The sequence below is a fragment of the Schistocerca serialis genome, chromosome 10, assembly GCF_023864345.2.
Source record: "Schistocerca serialis cubense isolate TAMUIC-IGC-003099 chromosome 10, iqSchSeri2.2, whole genome shotgun sequence".
Classification (NCBI taxonomy): Eukaryota; Metazoa; Arthropoda; class Insecta; order Orthoptera; family Acrididae; genus Schistocerca; species Schistocerca serialis.
Window position 1 is genome coordinate 116,757,581 of NC_064647.1, and position 21,655 is coordinate 116,779,235.

General features: G+C 40.3%; 1 protein-coding gene across 2 annotated transcripts in view; it reads right to left on the bottom strand.

Annotated features, from left to right (window-relative positions):
- Positions 1-4,720: 4,720 nt before the first annotated feature.
- LOC126425310 (probable 4-coumarate--CoA ligase 1) overlaps positions 4,721-21,655 on the bottom strand; it is a 531,967-nt gene continuing 515,032 nt past the window's right edge. The window contains exons 8-9 of one of the 2 annotated variants that reach the window (XR_007576280.1): positions 5,542-6,035; positions 4,721-5,351 (exon numbers count right to left, since the gene is read on the bottom strand). Coding sequence is in view for 1 of the 2 variants with exons in the window: in XM_050088290.1 (XP_049944247.1) it covers positions 5,730-6,035 (306 nt within the window). In the remaining variant the exon portion in view is untranslated. Of the gene's footprint in view, positions 6,036-21,655 lie in introns of both variants that reach the window. The other variant, XM_050088290.1, reaches the window with a different exon arrangement.

Sequence of the window (21,655 nt, forward strand, 5' to 3'; positions counted from 1 at the left end):
CACCCAAGAGCACACTATTAATATTGGTAGGAGGGTGTGTGTGTGTGTGTGTGTGTGTGTGTGTGTGTGTGTGTACTGCTCCGCAGATGCATGTACCATCCTCCTCGTACCTCACGAGACCAAATCTGTTCTGCACCTCGAGCCACTCCAAGTATTGTACTATAGATGTTATCGCTGATAATTTCTTCCCTTGGAGTGAAGCCCTATTGTTTAAGAACACTTTCTTGCCACAAGAAAATTTATCTGACATCTGGCTTGCACTTTAATGGTGATATTTGCTGCAAAAAACTTTTCCTGGGCTTAATGTGACATCCTGAAGGTGTATAATATTGTACATCAGTTGTTTTGGGTTTTCAGTCTGCTTCTTCCATTTTGTTTCTCCTGGTACTCTGTGTCTTGTAGGTGGGGTTGCAGTGTAACGGTTGAAGCGTACGTCTTTGGATTGGAGTCAGTCTGAGACACCTCGTAACTAAGTGGACTAACTTGTTTAAGGCTGCATCCATATGCCTGGTGTGGACCAGCACTCCCCAGACTGTTGGTTCGTACTCTCAAACAGAGAAACTGATCCCCAACGCTGACAGGAGAATCTTGGTATTTGCTCCCCATGTAGAAGTGACCAGCTTTCTTGAAATGTTGTTCCTGCTGCAGTTTGTGCCTTTCAAACCCATACTGTGTGTTCCAAAACGTAGTATGTGATGCAGAGTAATTTCCAGCTATTTTGGGGTGCCACAGTGCTGAATTTCCGATCCTCTCCACTTAATATTCAGTTTTCTTTTCTTTCTTTCTGGATTGTGCTTGAGAAGGTTTAGATCTTAATATTCTCCCATTTCAGGTACGCTGCTTATTTTGACTCAACTTTCTCAAAGGTCCTCCCTAGGGCTGTCACAGCTGTGTCACCTTCATAGACAAACTGTCTTGCACCTGGAAGATCTGCCTGATCATTCGTATAGATGTAGAGAATCGATGACAACACACTGCCACAAGGTAGTCTGTTTTTCTGGTTTCTCCAATGGCTCTCCTTGTCTTGCAGCATTACACAGAATCTTCTGCTGTGGGGCGTGTCTCTAATTATGTTTGTCAGCCTGAAATCTCTTCTTATCTCAGTCACACTCATCTTCGTTGCTATAACACTTCCCTGGTTGTAATCCTGCTTGTTCTGAAATCATATTTTCATTCAAACTTGATAAAATCTCTCAAAGACTTTATACAGGTGACACAAAAGTGAGAGCAGATGAAAATTCTTTGGATCTTTTTCCCAGTCTGAGACTGGTACGTCGTGTCCTTCTCTCCATGGCTTAGGTATATGGGCAGATTCAACATATTCGTTTATTAATTTAACTAACAACTTTTGTCCAAAATTGTTCATTTGCTCTGTTCTTATATCATTTGGACCTTCAGCTCTGTTATTTTCCATTTGCGTAATGGCAATTCTCGACTCTGTTGTAAAAGGCAAAAATAAAAGTTATTTTCCTCAATATACTGTGTTAATCTCTTTGCTTGTAATTTTTTCTCTGTTTTAATATTTTTAAGTAGTTGGTGAGCTATTTAATTTGACATTACTAGGGTGGGTTCCTCTGGTGGTTTTTTGCATCATGACAGATTTTTAATTAGTTTCTATGCCCTTATACTGTTTTGAACCATATCCAGGTCAGCTAAAATATTGGACCATTCTTCTCCTGCAATTAGCTCTTTACCTTCTGAAATGGTGTCTTTAGCTAATGGGTCTTTTTCATATTGATCTTGATAGATCTTAAGTATGCTTACTGAGACTTGGTTGAAGTTGGATTCAGATCATTTGTAGAAAGAATGGCAAAAGAGATACATTTTAATTTTCTGATTTGGTAAGAATTTCGAATTTCTTGCCTAATATTTGATAGGAGCTTGTTAAATATCTTACAACCACAGTAAGTAACTCCATTCTGAGCCCTGGATGAATTGAAAATTATTTTTGTGGCTTCTGTATTGTGACTGTGTATACTGCAGTTCTGTTGAAATTGATTTTTATTATCAGCAACAAAAATCATTAAGGGCTAAATATATTGGGAAGTGAGTGTAAGGATTCCAAGATCCTTAAAAAGGCTTTTGCCAAATGTGTGGTTATCTATTTTACACCGTATTCTTACTGCTTGCTTCTACTGAACAAATACTTTATTTGCTTTAGATGCACTGCCCTACCATAAGACAGTAGAGAGTGAAAATATGCAAAAGAAGTCAACATTCTTGTGTTTAGGTCAATGCAATGAGAGCTACTGCAGATAGAGTGTGGAGGTTATGAAGTAAGAGCAGGCCAGTCCAACCACAGTGAGAGTGGCTCATCTCACTTGATAACAGTTGTGAAGTTTTCGAATATGTGTTGGCTTTTAAAATTAAGATGCCTGCTGATGACCACCACATACGATTGCCCTGCATATTTGTTCCCCTGCATATTTGTTCACATCTGACACTTCAGATATAAAAATTTAGAAGCAACTTTGACCTCACATCTTTTAAATTTGATACAGTGATTCTCTCTCTCTCTCTCTCTCTCTCTCTCTCTCTCTCTCTCTCTCTCTCTCTCTCTCTCTCTGCCCCCCCCCCCCCCGCACCTCCCACACCCACTTGACCCTTTTAAAGAAGTCAGTATTCCATACAGCCAACATGAAGTAAAGACTGCTTTAAAAAAAAATTATAGTGGCTGAGGATTCAGAAGCAGCAAAGTCTGGTGTGGCAGTTGAAGATAGCAAAACAAAAGCCACAGTTTTAAATTTTACATTTAAGAAATCATTCATGCAGGAGAATCATACAAGCATATCACTGTAGGACCATTGAATGGACTCCCATATGGGCAGTCACATAATAAGCATCCCTAGTGTAGAGAAACAAGTGGAAAGAGTTGAAAGCAAATAAGTCACCAGGTCCAGATGGAATCCCAATTCAATTTTCCAAAGCGTAATCTATAGCATTGACTTTTACTTGGCTTACATTTATCACGAATCTCTCACCAAGCACAAAGTCCCAAGTGATGGAAAAGCGGCTCAGGTGGCTCCTGCATATAAGGAGAGCAAAAGAATGGACCAGCAAAATGACAGATTAATATCCCTAACATTCGTTTGCTGCAGAAACCTTGAACACATTCTCAATTCGAATATAAGCATGAATAAAAAAAAAAAAAAAAAAAAAAAAAAAAAAAAAAAAAAAAAAACAACAACAACATTGCTTGTGTGAAACTCAGCTTGCCCTTTTCTCACATGATATACTGTGAACTATGGATGAAGGACAACAAAGACTCCATATTGGTAGCTTTCTGGAAAGCACTTGACACATTAACCCTATTGCAGGCTGTTAAAGAAGGTATGGTGACATGGAATAGATTCACATATATGTGAGTGGCTTGAAGATTTTTTAAGTTATATAAACCAGTATATTGAACTTGACAGTAAGACAGAGAGACAAGAGTATCATCAGGAGCGCCACAGGAAAGTGTGACAGGACCACTATTATTCTTGATATACATCAATTATGGGACAGCAGTGCCCTATAGTTGTTTGCTGATGATGCTATGGTGTACCCTAAGTTGTCAAAGTTGAGTGACTGTAGGAGGATACAAGATGACTTAGAAAAAATGTTGATGTGATGAGTGGCAGCTAGCTCTAAATATAGAAAAATGTAAGTTAATGCAGACAAGTAAGAAATGTCCAGATACTGCATTAATATTGTCCTGTTTGACACAGTCATGCCATTGAAAAATATTTGGGCGTAACATTGCAAAGTGGTATTAAATGGAACGAGTACGTGAGGATTGTGGTAGGGAAGGCAAGTGGTCAATTTCAATTTATTAGGAGAGTTCTAGGAAAGTGTGGTTCATATGTAAAGGGGACCACATATAGAACACTAGTGCAACCTATTCTTGAGTACTGCTTGAGTGTTTGGGATCTGTACTAGGTCAGATTTAAGGGAGACACAAGCAGGTCAGAGGCAGGTGACCAGATTTGTGACTAGTAAGTTCAAACAAGATGGAAGTGTTACAGACATGCTTCAGGAACTCAAATGAGAATCCCTGTTCTTTTCAAGGAACACTGCTGAGAAAATTTAGAGAACCATCAGTTGAAGTTGACTGAATAACAATTCTACTGCCTGCAGCATACACTGTGCATAAGGGTCATGAATATATGAGAGATTAGGGCTCATGTGAAGGCATATAGACAGCCTATTTGTGAACAGAAAGGAAAGGAAAGGAAATGGCTGCCACATCCCATACGGTGGATTGTGGAGTACCTGGACAGATGTAGATGTAGAAATGGTCATTATTGCAGCCACCATGGACTGATACACACACACACATGCTAATGTGATATTTTGAGGCCTGATGACTGTCTTTTAGATTGAACCTGGCAGCACAATACAGAGATTCACTTTTCAGCATTTGGTATGGTTTCCAAAATTGCTTTTGTACACACATTTTGCCTGAAGTAAGAAATATTGTTTGGTTGGGCATTCATGAAGTAATTTCATGTAAATACAAAACTTTGTAAATTTGAAAAAGAGGTTGTGGTGACTGACAGATCTGTTGCAACACAGTCAGATAAAATATAGTATTTTTTAAGCAGAAGCAAAAACAGCAACATTACACACACATTTACCTTCCCCATATCTCACATCCACATTTACATTTGGTCCTAGGCGCACAGAAAATGGACTACATATGAAAAGGCAAACTTTATCTACACAATATTGCATTGAGGATGGTTTATACATACCTTTATTTGTACCAAATTATGTAACACACATAGCATATATACAACATTATAACACTGACAGAAAGACTACCAGTGATGTGTGATGATAAAAATAATTTTTACATTTATGTGTTGATTACTTACACACCATATGTACATAAACATATACAAATAAACAGCTCTATTCATATAATTAGAAAACATACATAGAAAATAAAAAATAGCTACTGAATTAACTATAAAAAAAGGAATGACTTCAATAACATAATAATACAGTAACATCGAACATAAGAACAAGTAATGGGGAAAGAAACAAATTTATTACACAAAGATCATCTGTAATAAGTACTGGCCTGGAAGACTTACTGATTTTCATAAGGTATTGTCATCGTACACTGTGAAATATAAAGTATATGACTGAATGTAGTCAACAAAATTTGTCTTCTCAAATATCACATTTCATAATTTGTATCAGGGGATGCATTCAGAATGTAATATTTCTTATTATACTGAACAGCAGAGCTTTCTGTATGGAGAACAGACAGTATTATTTTCTTGCTACAGTGGTAAATGAAAATATAAGTTGAAATTAAAATCTGTTCCACTTTTTTCTTGTCAAACAGGTTCACAGTTGTGCTGAAACAAATAACAACCTTCCATTCAAATATACTGGCAGACAAAAATAATAATTAAACAAGTATTACATAAATGTCTGAAACTTCTATTCCTCTCTGCTTGTTTATAACATAAATAGTCAAAGAATAGCCTAGGGATGTGTTCATTTTGGGTGAAACATGTTCTTGACTGATATTTCAGTATAACTTACATTGCCTGCAAATGCACCAGAACACACATGTAGCACCAGGTTAACTCCAAACAACAGCCTTGTCTGCGGCATCAAACTGTGTAAATCAACAGTTCATATCTTAGTTCATTTGATTTATAAACAGTACAACAGATTCTCACAGTGAAAACTGGAACAGAATGTAACGGCTGCATTTCTCTTATGTTAATTTATACTAGTCCATCTTCCTTTTTATTCTTCCACGAGCCATCTCTCAGTTGAGCACGCAGTACTTTACCAGATGGATTGCGTGGAATTTCACTGATAAACTCTACACCGCCAGCAAGGCGTTTATAACGGGCGACTCGGGGAGTTACGTGTTCTTCGACAGCCTCGGCCGTCAACTTCTGCTCAGATTTGAGTACGATGAATGCCTTTGGCACCTCTCCACTAATCTCATCTGGCATACCGACCACTGCAACATCTGCTACTTCAGGCAACTCCATGATGATGCTCTCGAGTTCTGTTGGTGACACCTGAAATGGAAAAGGTCATTACATTTGTGTCAGAGTTACAGAGAGCAGTGGGTTGCAAAGAAAATGTATTACATTGTACAGCACTATGGAGAAGAGTTTCAGAGTACTATCTGCTCACATCACATTTCTTTTATTAATACTGGTTTTGCTCATATACTATCTGATAAGAAGTATCCACACAGCTATTAGTGGAAATTAATACAAGAGGGGTCCACTCTTCACCTCTATGACAGCTCGAACCCTGCTGCAGGCACTTTTAACGAGGTGTCAGAATGTTTGCGGAGGAACAGGATCCCATTCTTCCTCGAGAGATGAAAGTGGAGATGGTAGCGACATTGGATGTTGGGGTCTAGAGTGAAGTCAAGATTCTAACTCATCTCGAAGGTGTTCCGTTGTGTTCAGGTTGGGACTCTGGACAGACCAGTCTCTTTCAGCAATATTGTTGTCCACATAGGGTAGCCTCACAGATGTTGCCTTATGACCGAGAGAATTGTCACACTGATACGGTCATTCTCTCCAAAGGGTTCCTTTACTGTACATAGTACTGTAAAACAAGTTCCATACCCTTCCCACTACTGCTATTCTACTAACACCAATATACTACCTGTTATTATACTGGTGGGTCCACCTCCTGTGACATCTAGTGGTCAATTCCACATTACATAGGTGTGGGCAGATACATTTGATCAGATAATGTACCGTTGTACACCATTCTTGTATTTACACTTACATGTCAGTGTAAATGGAGATATTAATCAATGGACAGAGAACTAGCTAGGCATATCTTTCAGTTACTAACTATTTACAAGCAAGAATATAATATTTTTCTGCAAGAAAAATGAAATTACAGTTTTGTTTAAATAACTACAGAGGCTTCCTTACTGTATAATATACAACTATAGGAAATCAATTGTTATCTGCAGAACAAGAATACAAAAATTCAGACAATTTATGAAAGGGTAGGATTAAAATATACATTTTTTTTTTTTTTTTGCCGTTGCTACATTGTACCAGACAACTGGCACAGATAACAACATTTGCAGAAAGTATGTAATATATGCCATTGGTTTTGAACACACATTACCACACAGAGAAAGTTTTGAGAACAAAAGACAATAAAAAATCTGCTTTTATTCTGTATCAGAATTTTTAAATTTGCTAAAACAGTAATTTTCCTTCAAAGATAAGTCAGTCAGCTACATGTAGAATGTAAAAATGCTTATTTATTTTACTTTTTTGTTTATTTTGCATGTTATGTTACACTGACTTGCCCAATAGCACTAGTACATAAACCTCTACAGTATGCTAAAGCTGGACCAATAAATACACACCACAAATGATCCAAATGAAATCGAGCCCCCACCAAAATGCTGACACTTTGAAATCAGTTTCCTGATAGACTTTAAATAAACTGTAGTAATATCCACAGGCTTCCGCAGAAATTTTTCCAGGAGGGGACAAGATTGGAAACTTGTCATTTTTTACATAACTGACTCAGTGAGTCTGAAAAAAGTTATTCTCCAAGAGCTAAATTTGACATGTATACAAGACTTACTGTACCCCAGACGCTTGAAACTTATCTGTTTAGTGTCTTTAAGGCAGAGCACATTGGTGATTACACTGTAAGAATATTCAGTGATACATGCAAAGTACTTCTTTTTATGTTATATGGATGCCAGTTTTTGACTTAATGATTTGAAATTACATTTTTATATGATTAAATCCATGGTATCTGCCAAGTTATGATGAAGAAAATACCAACAAAAATAAGTTGGATTCAAACCGAAAATTAAAAATCTGAAATAGATAAAAAAGTGGATATGATAAAGAGAAAATATCAACAAAAATGTCACAGTAATGCCCCTCAAAATGGAGAAACGGGGAATAAACATTTAAAAATGCTTATTCAAGTTTTACGCCATATATAACACTCTTTTTGATCATAAAACTTAATGTGTGTTCATGTTAATAGATTTATTGTGTTACTTACATGATTTCTGTTTTTTAGTGTAGACTTGAATAATGAATTTGAACAAAATGTGTTTTTGAAAGCTGCATGTTTTTGGGGTTGGTTAGGTAAGGTGTAGGCCAAAGCCAGTAGTCGGCTAGATGGAGGTGTGAAGCCTCTGAAAACTATCCTCATATTTGCCAGAAGAATCAACTTTTAGCAGCCTACGACTGCTCCAAGCTTATCTTCGCCTCTTCAGTTTTTCATATTATTGTGCAGCATGCCAACTGGAATGCAGAATACGAGGGTCATTGCAAAAGTCACAGCAACTATTTTTTGTCTCAGAAATGGCAATGAATTATGCAAATGGAAGATTAGTTCATATGTAGGTATTACATGTATGGAGATGGCTGAACATGCACGCACGCACGCACGCACGCGCGCGCGCGCACACACACACACACACACACACACACACACACACACACACACACACACACACCACCACCACCACCACAATAAAGTTCATAAATACATAGTACAAGAAAAAAAGATGAAAAAAAGTTTATCATTGCAAACGTATTCTACTGCCAATTGTAACTGTACACAATAATACTTTCCTAGGAATTCAACTGGATAAAAATTTATCATCGGGCTCATATATACAGAACCTTGCAAATAAATTAAATAGCCGAACATTTTCAGTGAGGATATTGTACAACGCTACCAGTATGGTGAAAAGTAGTATAACACAGATACATTGAGTCATTAATAAGGTAAGAAACTGTATTTTGGGATAACTCAAACCATGTGTGTGGAATATTAAGCCTTCAGAAAACCATCACTAGAAGTATGCGCAATGCAGGATGAAGAAAATCACATTGCCCATTCCTAAAAAACCTAAGTATATTATGTGTTCCCTCACTATACATCTATGAGCTGATTATCTTTGTGCACAGTAACTTTGGTTTATTTGTAGCAAGCCATTTTCAACATGATTACAACACCAGAAATCAAAGTAATTTTATGCTGCCCATCCACTGTTTAAAACTTCCTGCTAAAACCTCCACAGTACATGAGAATGAAAATTTATAACAAAGTGCAAGGAAGAGAATTGCTCAGTGCAAGTTTAAAACCTAGAGTAGAAATGCTACTGTTCAGTAGAAGAATTCATGAATGATGACCTGAAAGGATTTGGCACAATTTTGCATGAATATAGTGACAACTAAGAAAACTCAAGTTGCATAGTGATTGCTAAAGCTATAGTGTTTTTCGTCTTAGTTGGCAATTTTAAATCCTCTGTTTAGTGGAGTTGCAGGCAGTGAATGCTAGTAATTTGCATGGATTGTGTGATGAATAACTAATCTGTATCCATACTCCCCTCCCTTTGCAGATGCCTATCGTTAACACTCATCTATAAAATTGGAGATAAGCAAACAACCTCCAATTACAAACCTATATCAATCTCCAATCTTTTTGAAAATGTTTGAGAAAGTGGTCTTACATAGAATAGTGACTCAATTAATGGGGCAGAATTTGGTAAATGCTGTAGAATAGTGATTCAATTAACGGGGCAGAATTTGGTAAATGCCACTCAATTCAGCTTTTGTTAAGGGTCCTCCACAGAGAAAGCAATATGAGACCTCGCAAATTAAGTCTTGACAGAGATAAACAAGAAAAATTATACTGTTGGAATATTTTGTGACCCGATTGAAAAAAAAACAAAAAACAAAAAACAGTGGGTATCGTTGACAGTCTGTGTCACAGGCATGAAAACAACTTCAGGAGGGAAAAACATAACATGCGGAGTGTCACAAGGATCAGTAATGTGTCCACTGTTGTTTCTAACACATACATAAATGATGTTCCAATGACACTAAAGGGCATTTCAGAAACTCTGTTTGCTGGTGACATATAAGCATACTAATCTGGGGTCCAATCTCAACCTTAGCATATGTAGCTCAAACGATCACTGTATGGGCTTGCACTTTCATTCTTAATCTTGCGTAGACTCATACCAGATGATTTAAAACAAGCAAAAATTACCTGCTAGCCTCTGAAAGTATTTGGTATTTGTATGGAGTGTAGCCATGTATGAAAATGAAACATGGACGATAAATAGTTTGGACAAGAAGAGAATAGAAGCCTTTGAAATGTGGTGCTACAGAAGAATGCTGAAGATTAGATGGGTAGATCACATAACTAATGAGGAAGTATTGAATAGGATTGGGGAGAAGAGGAGTTTGTGGCACAACTTGACAAGAAGAAGGGATCGGTTGGTAGGACACGTTCTGAGGCATCAAGGGATCACCAATTTAGTATTGGAGGGCAGCATGGAGGGTAAAAATTGTAGAGGGAGACCAAGAGATGAATACACTGAACAGATTCAGAAGGATGTAGGCTGCAGTACCTACTGGGAGATGAAGAAGTTTGCGAAGGATAAAGTAGCATGGAGAGCTGCATCAAACCAGTCTCAGGACTGAAGACCACAACAACAACAACAGCCTCTGAATTAGATATTAGCAGTCATATACAAAATGAACACCCTGCATAAAATTCCTTGGAATCCAGTTAGCATATTCTGCCATTAGAAGCTTTTCTCGGTGTGTTTACCTAAACACAAGGGCGTTGGTCTATTTTGGATATTTTCAGTCCTTGTTGCCTTATGGAATTATTCTCAGAGACAGTGCACCGGTTTTAATTGCTAACTATAAAATTATCTGTGATCTGCACAATCACAATAAAAGACAGAAGAGTAATTTTCATGTAGACTTTGACATTTTGTCTTTGGCACAGAGTAGAGCTGTGTACACTGGTGAGAAGAAATTCAACAAGCTCAAGCTCCCACCTGACATAAAGAAAGAAGATGGACATCTCTACCAATTCCAAAGAAAAACAGAAACATGCCTCACTGGTATCGCAATCTATAGAGTCAAGAAATGAAAAGTTCTGTTACCTACATGGCAAGGGAAACTGTTTGTTGAAAAGTTGTGTGACAAGTAATAACGTACTGTAAATAGTACTCAGTATTTACAAATGTAGGTAAATATTTTCTTTAAGAATAACATTGTAATTACAGAAGCTACCAACCAATAGCAGATGAAAAGCAGCTGTCTACTAAACCTGAGAAATTTGCAGTTTCTCAAAATAGCAGCTTTAGTTGGTTAAATTTAGTTGGCATCATCATGATTATTTTGCTACACCACGAAGATGATGTGCTACAGACACGAAATTTAATCAACAGGAAGAAGATGCTGTGATATGCAAATGATTAGCTTTTCAGAGCATTCACACAAGTCTGGCGCCGGTGGCGACACCTACAACATGCTGACGTGAGGAAAGTTTCCAACCGATTTCCCATACTCAAACAGCAGTTGACCAGCATTGCCTGGTGAAACATTGTTGTGATGCCTCGTGCAACAAGGAGAAATGCGTACCATCACGTTTCCGACTTAGATAAAGGTCGGATTGCAGCCTATCGCGATTGCGGTTTATCATATCGCGACATTGCTGCTCGCGTTGGTTGAGATCCAATGACTGTTAGCAGAATATGGAATCGGTGGGTTCAGGAGGGTAATACGGAACACCGTGCTGGATCCCAAGGGCCTCGTATCACTGGCAGTCGAGATGACAGGCATCTTATCTGCATGGCTGTAATGGATTGTGCAGCCACGTCTCGATCTCTGAGTCAACAGATGGGGACGTTTGCAAGACAACCACCATCTGCACAAACAGTTCGACGATGTTTGCAGCAGCACAGACTATCAGCTCGGAGACCGTGGCTGTGGTTACCCTTGACGCTGCATCACAGACAGGAGCGCCTGCGATGGTGTACTCAATGACGTGCCTGGGTGCACGAATGGCAAAACACCAGTTTTTTGAATGAATCCAGGTTCTGTTTACAGCACCATGATGGTCACATCTGTGTTTGGCGACATCGCGGTGAAGGCACATTGGAAGCGTGTATTCGTCATCGCCATACTGGCGTATCACCCTGCATGATGGTATGGGGTGACATCGTTTACACGTCTCGGTCACCTCTTGTTCACATTGACAGCACTTTGAACAGTGGATAAAATTTCAGATGTGTTACAACCTGTGGCTCTACCCTTCATTTGATCCCTGCGAAACTCTACATTTCAGCAGCGTAATGCACGACCGCATGTTGCAGGTCCTGTACAGGCCTTTCTGGATAGAGAAAATGTTCGACTGCTGCCCTGGCCGACACATTCTCCAGATCTCTCACCAATTGAAAATGTCCGGTCAATGGTGGCCGAGCAACTGGTTGTCACAATACGCCAGTCACTACTCTTGATGAACTGTGGTATTGTGTTGAAGCTGCATGGGCAGCTGTACCTGTACACGCCATCCAAGCTCTGTTTGACTCAACGTCCAGGCGTATCAAGGCTGTTATTACGGCCAGAGGTGGTTGTTCTGGGTACTGATTTCTCAGGATCTATGCACCCAAATTGCGTGGAAATGTAATCACATGGCAGTTCTAGTATAATATATTTGTCCAATGAATACCCATTTATCATCTGCATTTCTTCTTGGTGTAGCAATTTTAATGGCCTGTAGTGTACTATAAGCATTAAGTTTCTTGACATTCTGTGTCCTTTGTTAGTGTGTACCCCGAGTCATTCCACATCCCTGGATGTACTCCTTCCTCTTCTTCTCCTCAATGGAGAAGTAGCTATTTGCGTTGATCTAACTAGATTACCTGATGTAATTAGTAAGATTATCTGACAAAAGGCATCTGCCAATTGTCTGACTCCTCCACCTACAAGATCTGCCACACTGATCCTTTCCCAGAAGTCCAGTATAGCCTCTGATCCCGAATCAAAACCTTAGACACATCCCAGAATCCCTCCCCTGACAAAATTCACTAATCTGACAGTACTGGACATCTCATTCTAGCTAATTACTGTGCTCCCACCAAAAGAATCTCCACTCTTACTGGCCGACACCTCCAACCGATTGCCAGTATCCTTGCCTCCCACGTTAAAGATATGAACACTTCTTTCACTGAATGTCAAGATTCTCCAAACCAATATCACCTGGATCTCTACTTATCACTGTTGATGTAACTGCTTATACACCAACATTCCACATGCCTGCTGCTATCAGACACTTCTTCTCCTGATATCCTCCCAACTCCCAACTCACTACCCCATTCCTTATAAATCTGACTATGGTTAGGCCACTGGCAGAACATCCCTAACACTTCAGACAGTGGTCCTGTGTAGCTCTCCTACAACTCAAGGTTACATGTGGTCATCCAATAAGCAACCAACACAGTTAACAACAAACAGCTGGATAGCAGCACCAGAAACATGGCCACCTGACCCTTAACAATAACTACACCTTCACTCATAACTACTTCTCCTTTGATGGGAAGATACAAAAACAAATCTGCAGCATGGTCACAGGAACCCTCCTATGCCAAACTGTTTGGCGGCCGCATAGAGCAGTGGCTCCCAACCTTTCTGTGACTACAACCCCTGGGTACAATCAGATATAAGCTGGTAACACCTCCCCCCCCTTCCCCCTCCACTTCCAACACCATCACCACTTAAGCACTAACTAAATGAAAAATAATTTTCTTTGAACTCTTATTTTCAAAATGATGAAGAATAAATAATATTTAGTTTCCATAGGGACTAATGAGTCATTGAGCCATTGGTACAGCTTATAATAATAACTGTTTTTTATATTTGTTTGTACTCAGTCATTGTACAAAACAGATAATGCTCCAAATCTATTCAGTTCCTCATTTTTACTTTCATTGCTATCATAATCAAAAATCTAGTTTCACTTTGCTAGAATCATTGCTGAAGGATTTCCCAGTGCATCACAAATGCTCCTTACAACTCCTTCTCGGTACATTAAGTTAGCTACTCACATTGAGGGTACGCACTTTTTACAAAACACGCTTCCCCTGCACCACTCCTCTCCTTAGCAACACTTGCTTCGCCTGCACCCTGTGCCCCAATTAAAAACAACCAAGTTAAAATGTATGCACTGTATGTCATTGTTTGTAAATGACTTGATTGCCACACTACTCCTTCTAAGCTGGCAGAAATTGGAATACATCCAGGCTGCTAATGCTTCACATCTTACCACTATAATAATAATAATAATAATAATAATAATAAATGAACGGCACTATTCTAGCCCTTACGTCGACACTGTTTTGTTGTGCAATTTATGGTCTATTGCAGGAATTGTCCAGAACTTGGAGAAGAGATTTTCATGATATATATATATATATTTATTTATTTATTGTGTCTGTATATGTGTGTGTGTGTGTGTGTGTGTGTGTGTGTGTGTGTGTGTGTGTGTGTGCGAGTGTATACCCGTCCTTTTTTCCCCCCTAAGGTAAGTCTTTCCACTCCCGGGATTGGAATGACTCCTTACCTCTCCCTTAAAACCCACATCCTTTCGTCTTTCCCTCTCCTTCCCTCTTTCCTGATGAGGCAACAGTTTGTTGCAAAAGCTTGAATTTTGTGTGTATGTTTGTGTTTGTTTGTGTGTCTGTCGACCTGCCAGCACTTTCATTTGGTAAGTCACATCATCTTTGTTTTTAGATATATTTTTCCTACGTGGAATGTTTCCCTTTATTATAACCATATACACTCCTGGAAATTGAAATAAGAACACCGTGAATTCATTGTCCCAGGAAGGGGAAACGTTATTGACACATTCCTGGGGTCAGATACATCACATGATCACACTGACAGAACCACAGGCACATAGACGCAGGCAACAGAGCATGCACAATGTCGGCACTGGTACAGTGAATATCCACCTTTCGCAGCAATGCAGGCTGCTATTCTCCCATGGAGACGATCGTAGAGATGCTGGATGTAGTCCTGTGGAACGGCTTGCCATGCCATTTCCACCTGGCGCCTCAGTTGGACCAGCGTTCGTGCTGGACGTGCAGATCGCGTGAGACGCCGCTTCATCCAGTCCCAAACATGCTCAATGGGGGACAGATCCAGAGATCTTGCTGGCCAGGGTAGTTGACGTACACCTTCTAGAGCACATTGGGTGGCACAGGATACATGCGGACGTGCATTGTCCTGTTGGAACAGCAAGTTCCCTTGCCAGTCTAGGAATGGTAGAACGATGGGTTCGATGACGGTTTGGATGTACCGTGCACTATTCAGTGTCCCCTCGACGATCACCAGTGGTGTACGGCCAGTGTAGGAGATCGCTCCCCACACCATGATGCCGGGTGTTGGCCCTGTGTGCCTCGGTCGTATGCAGTCCTGATTGTGGCGCTCACCTGCACGGCGCCAAACACGCATACGACCATCATTGGCACCAAGGCAGAAGCGACTCTCATCGCTGAAGACGACACGTCTCCATTCGTCCCTCCATTCACGCCTGTCGCGACACCACTGGAGGCGGGCTGCACGATGTTGGGGCGTGAGCGGAAGACGGCCTAACGGTGTGCGGGACCGTAGCCCAGCTTCATGGAGATGGTTGCGAATGGTCCTCGCCGATACCCCAGGAGCAACAGTGTCCCTAATTAGCTGGGAAGTGGCGGTGCGGTCCCCTACGGCACTGCGTAGGATCCTACGGTCTTGGTGTGCATCCGTGCGTCGCTGCGGTCCGGTCCCAGGTCGACGGGCATGTGCACCTTCCGCCGACCACTGGCGACAACATCGATGTACTGTGGAGACCTCACGCCCCACGTGTTGAGCAATTCGGCGGTACGTCCACCCGGCCTCCCGCATGCCCACTATACGCCCTCGCTCAAAGTCCGTCAACTGCACATACGATTCACGTCCACGCTGTCGCGGCATGCTACCAGTGTTAAAGACTGCGATGGAGCTCCGTATGCCACGGCAAACTGGCTGACACTGACGGCGGCGGTGCACAAATGCTGCGCAGCTAGCGGCATTAGACGGCCAACACCGCGGTTCCTGGTGTGTCCGCTGTGCCGTGCGTGTGATTATTGCTTGTACAGCCCTCTCGCAGTGTCCGGAGCAAGTATGGTGGGTCTGACACACCGGTGTCAATGGGTTCTTTTTTCCATTTCCAGGAGTGTGTGTGTGTGTATATATATATATATATATATATATATAGGGAAACTCTTTGTCTTTAAATACGTCTGCTTGTGTCTGTATATGTGTGGATGGATATGTGTGTGTGTGCGAGTGTATACCCGTCCTTTTTTCCTTTTTTCCCGGGATTGGAATGACTCCTTACCCTCTCCCTTAAAACCTACACCCTTTCGTCTTTCCTTCTCCTTCCCTCTTTCCTGATGAGGCAACAGTTTGTTGCGAAAGCTTGAATTTTGTGTGTATGTTTGTGTTTGTTTGTGTGTCTGTCGACCTGCCAGCACTTTCATTTGGTAAGTCACATCATCTTTGTTTTTAGATATATATTTCCTACGTGGCCCTCTATTTTTTTATATATATATATATATATATATATATATATATATATATATATATATATATATATATATATATATAAAAAAAAATAATAAAGGGAAACATTCCACGTAGGAAAAATATATCTAAAAACAAAGATGATGTGACTTACCAAATGAAAGTGCTGGCAGGTCGACAGACACACAAACAAACACAAACATACACACAAAATTCAAGCTTTTGCAACAAACTGTTGCCTCATCAGGAAAGAGGGAAGGAGAGGGAAAGACGAAAGGATGTGGGTTTTAAGGGAGAGGGTAAAGAGTCATTCCAATCCCGGGAGCGGAAAGACTTCATTTTTTTGTAGGATTAGGATCACTTTTCTTCGTGGCAAAGTGATACTTCCAGCAGAGAGTACGAGTGTAGGACAGTAAATCTTTGATGAGGGCTGTCTGGTTGAATCTGGGAGTGGGGCTGAAGGTGAGGCCTTTGGATAGGACAGAGGTTTCGGATTGGGAGAGAGGTTTGGAGGAAAGGTTAACTACTGAATTAGGGTGTTGTGGTGCTAGATTGTGTTGCTTGGAATTTTGAGATTTTGGAGGGAGTGGAGCTGGAAGTGGGAGATTGAGTAGATGGGAGAGACTGGGTTTGTGTGCAATTTGAGGTGGTTGAGGTTTGCTGGAAAGGTTGTGAAGGGTGAGTGAGTTGCCTTTCCGGAGGTGGGAAACCAGGAGATTGGATAGTTTTTTGAGGTGAAGGGTGGCATGCTGTTCTAATTTGCGGTTGGCCTGTAGGAGGATGCTCTGAATAGCCGGTGTGGATGTGGGAGAGGAAAGATTGAGGACTTTTATTAAGGATAGGAGTTGACGGGTGTGTTCATTGGCTGAGTTGATGTGTAGGTGAAGGATTAGGTGGGTGAGGGCAATGGATTGTTCAGATTGGAACTGGTATAGGGACTGATGGAAAGAAGGGTTGCAGCCAGAGATGGGAACTTTAAGTGTGAGGCCTTTGGGGGTTATGCCAAATGTCAGACAAGCCTGAGAAAATAAAATATGCGAGCATAATCTGGCTAGGGTGAAGGCATGTTTGCGGAGGCAATGTAAATAAAACTTAATGGGGTCGTTGTGGGGGTGTTGTGAGGGTGACATGGTATTAGAAGGTGGCAAGTGTAACATGAGGTTGAAATGAAAATGAAAGATAAAAATATATGGGGAAAGATAAGGGTGAACTAGAAAGTAACTGGAGATATGGTATGAAAAAAGGCGAAAAAGTGTTGGTTAAGTTGATCCTGTGGTGAACTTGGGTTGTTAGACAGCGATGTGCATGAAGGTTAGATGGTTGTGTTGCCGCGAAAACACGTTAAAGGACGGAGAAATTCGGGAAAATTTCGAAAAAACGTGTAAATATATTAAAACGAGTGGTGTTGTGGTGAAAGATTACGAAAATGTGGGTTACAATTGTCTGACGAAGAAATAATGACGTTAAAACCTGTGGGGAGCGGCTAAAAATGATCAGTGATGTGCGAAAAACAGAAGTGGAAATAAAGTAAAAGTTATTGAACTAGCCGAAATGGTTGTTTAATACGTGAAAGCAGCTGTTATTGAACTAGAAACGATGGATTTTATAGCAGCGGTAGTGTTGAAAGCGGAAAATAAAAATTTTTTTGGTTATGGTTTGGAAGTGGGTTACGTATTATTGAGTATATATAGGCGGGATAAAATTGTATTACGGTAAAAAGGGGAAGGTGAATACAAAGTGAGACTACTGGTAAAAACAGAAAGAGAAAATAAAGAGAAAATAAGACGACAGGAAAGATTTCGAAATGCAACAGCGACAATAACAAATGTAATTGTTGGGTTCAAATTAATGATATGGTTATAATAGAGGGAAACATTCCACGTAGGAAATATATATCTAAAAACAAAGATGATGTGACTTACCAAATGAAAGTGCTGGCAGGTCGACAGACACACAAACAAACACAAACATACACACAAAATTCAAGCTTTCGCAACAAACTGTTACCTCATCAGGAAAGAGGGAAGGAGAAGGAAAGACGAAAGGATGTGGGTTTTAAGGGAGAGGGTAAGGAGTCATTCCAATCCCGGGAGCGGAAAAGGGAGAGGGTAAGGAGTCATTCCAATCTCGGGAGCGGAAAGACTTTCCGCTCCCGGGATTGGAATGACTCCTTACCCTCTCCCTTAAAACCCACATCCTTTCGTCTTTCCCTCTCCTTCCCTCTTTCCTGACGAAGCAACCGTTGGTCGCGAAAGCTAGAATTTTGTGTGTATGTTTGTGTTTGTTTGTGTGTCTATTGACCTGCCAGCGCTTTTGTTTGGTAAGTCACATCATCTTTGTTTTTAGATATATTTTTCCCACGTGGAATGTTTCCCTCTATTTTATATATATATATAACTTTTATTGTCATTGATGTATGGTACAAAAAATGAAGTATATGTACAGTGAGTGGACTACGAGAGGAAACTGTAATCTCCATTGTAAAGTGTCACTCATTAATGTTAGTAAAAATCTAACAATGGAAAATCCAGTGTGGAGTAATGACAGTATAATGAAAAGATAGATTGCTACTCACCATATAGAGGAGATACTGAATCACATAAAGGCACAACAAAAAAACTGCTAAACATCTGAGCTTTTGGTCAAAGAATCTTCTTCTAAAGGAAAAAAACTGCCTCAGGCCCCTGAGGTCAGACTGCAAGCAACTGTGCCTGTTGGAAGAAGCAGTCTGTGGGTGGCTGGGTTGAGGAGGAGACTGGGGCATGGGGAATGGGGGGGGGGGGGGGAGGGGAAGGTAGTAGTGGAGGGGTGGAGGAAGAGGTTGTAGTGTGTAGTGCTGCTTCTGGGAACACGCAAGGACATGGTGGGGCAGGGCAACACTGACTCTCCTTTGAGTCAGTGTTGGGCAGGGCAGGGGGAGGTTTGAGGGCAAGGAGAGGGAACGAGAGCGGAAAAGATGAGAGAAGCACAAGAGGGGAAAGAAAGAGACTAGTGAGTGCATTGGCGGAATAGTAGGCTGTGTAGTGCTGGAGTGTGAGCAGGGAATTAGACAAGTAAGTGGAGGATAGGAACTACCAAATGTTGAGAGCAGGAGGATTGTGAGGGCCTTTGTTAGCCCTTGTCTTTCACCCACTTGTACCCTTCCCTGCTCCCACTCCAGCACTACACTATCTTCCATTCCAATGAGTCAGAAAAGGTTCTCTGAGACCAAAGAAAAGATTGTCAGATCAGATCAAATGTCAAAGCCATGCTGATTGTTTTTGTTGACTTTGAAGGATTAGTTCATCATGAATTTGTGCCATGGGAACAAACTGATAATCGATGGTGCTATCAGAACATGTTGGAACACCTGTGAGAAAATAAGAGAAGGAAACTCTCTGAAATGTGGCAAGACAATTCGTGGCTCTTGCATCACGATAACATATCTGCAAGGATGAAGATTTGCCATGATACACGAGATAAAAGAAAATTCGCAGACAGCACTTTGCGCGATCCAGCAAGAGACATACCGAGACTGCTTCTGGAAGTGGAAACAGCATTGGGAGAGGCATATTGATTGTGGAGCAGAGTATTTCGAAGGCAACCATGTACAATAAGTAAAAGGTAAGGGCAGAAAAATTTTGTGAATATAGTTTCAGAATTTTTTGAACAGACTTCGTAACATAGTTTCAGAATTTTTTGAACAGATTTCATATACCATGATTACATAAAATTGCTACATAATTATTCACACTGTATTTTGCTAAACAGTTTTCAGGCTTCTAGAGATAATGGTATAAGTAGTATTTGGGAAAACATTTTATTTTAATTGATATTAATGACTTAAGGGTTATATAAACCATGAACATATAAAAATTTGATCTCATTAATAATTGTTTTTTTAAGGTTGACATACAGTGTTTAAAAGTCCTCATTGTTGTCTTTCTGAAGCAAATATTATTTTTTCTGAAAACTGTGTGGTTCAAAAGTTATTTCTATTCAAAATTATTACACTCTAGAATGTTCTACTACCTTAAAATGTAATACTTTTCAAAATTTAGTATTATAGTTTTGTAGCCCTAATTTGTCCAGTTTCAAAAATGTGTTTATTCCTATAATAGTGCATTCAGTTGTAAAATTTTCACATCAGAAAACCTGAATTTCCATAAAATTCTTTGGGGGTTTTGTAGCTCCAAGTGCACACCAAAAGTTCTGTCTCATGAAACAGAACTATTATTTGTATTAATTTAAGGGTCTTAATTTAAGGATATTCACCCCCGCCCCCAAGCACCTTGCTGATGGTGGGGAGGCTTGCGTGCCTCAGCGATACGGATGGCCGTACCATAGGTGCAACCACAACGGAGGGGTATCTGTTGAGAGGCCAGACAAATGTGTGGATCCTGAAGAGGGGCAGCAGCCTTTTCAGTAGTTGCAGGGCAACAGTCTGGATGATTGACTGATATGGCCTTGTAACACTAACCAAAACAGCCTTGCTGTGCTGGTACTGCGAACAGCTGAAAGCAAGGGGTAACTACAGCTGTAATTTTTCCCGAGGGCATGCAGCTTTACTGTATGATTAAATGATGATGGTGTCCTCTTGGGTAAAATATTCCAGAGGTAAAATAGTCCCCTATTCGGATCTCCGGGCGGGGACTACTCAGGAAGACGTTGTTATCAGGAGAAAGAAAACTGGCGTTCTATAGATCAGAGCGTGGAATGTCAGAACCCTTAATCAGGCAGGTAGGTTAGAAAATTTAAAAAGGGAAATGGATAGGTTAAAGTTAGATATAGTGGGAATTAGTGAAGTTCGGTGGCAGGAGGAACAAGACTTTTGGTCAGGTGAAAACAGAATTATAAATACAAAATCAAATAGGGGTAATGCAGGAGTAGGTTTAATAATGAATAAAAAAAAATAGGAGTGCGGGTAAACTACTACAAACAGCATAGTGAACGCATTGTTGTGGCCAAAATAGACACGAAGCCCATGCCTACCACAGTAGTACAAGTTTATATGCCAACTAGCTCTGCAGATGATGAGGAATTGATGAAATGTATGATGAGATAAAAGAAATTATTCAGGTAGTGAAGGGAGACGAAAATTTAATAGTCATGGGTGACTGGAATTCGAGAGTAGGAAAAGGGAGAGAAGGAAACGTAGTAGGTGAATATGGATTGGGGGTAAGAAATGAAAGAGGAAGCCGTTTGGTATAATTTTGCACAGAGTATAACACAATCATAGCTAACACTTGGTTCAAGAATCATAAAAGAAGGTTGTATACATGGAAGAATCC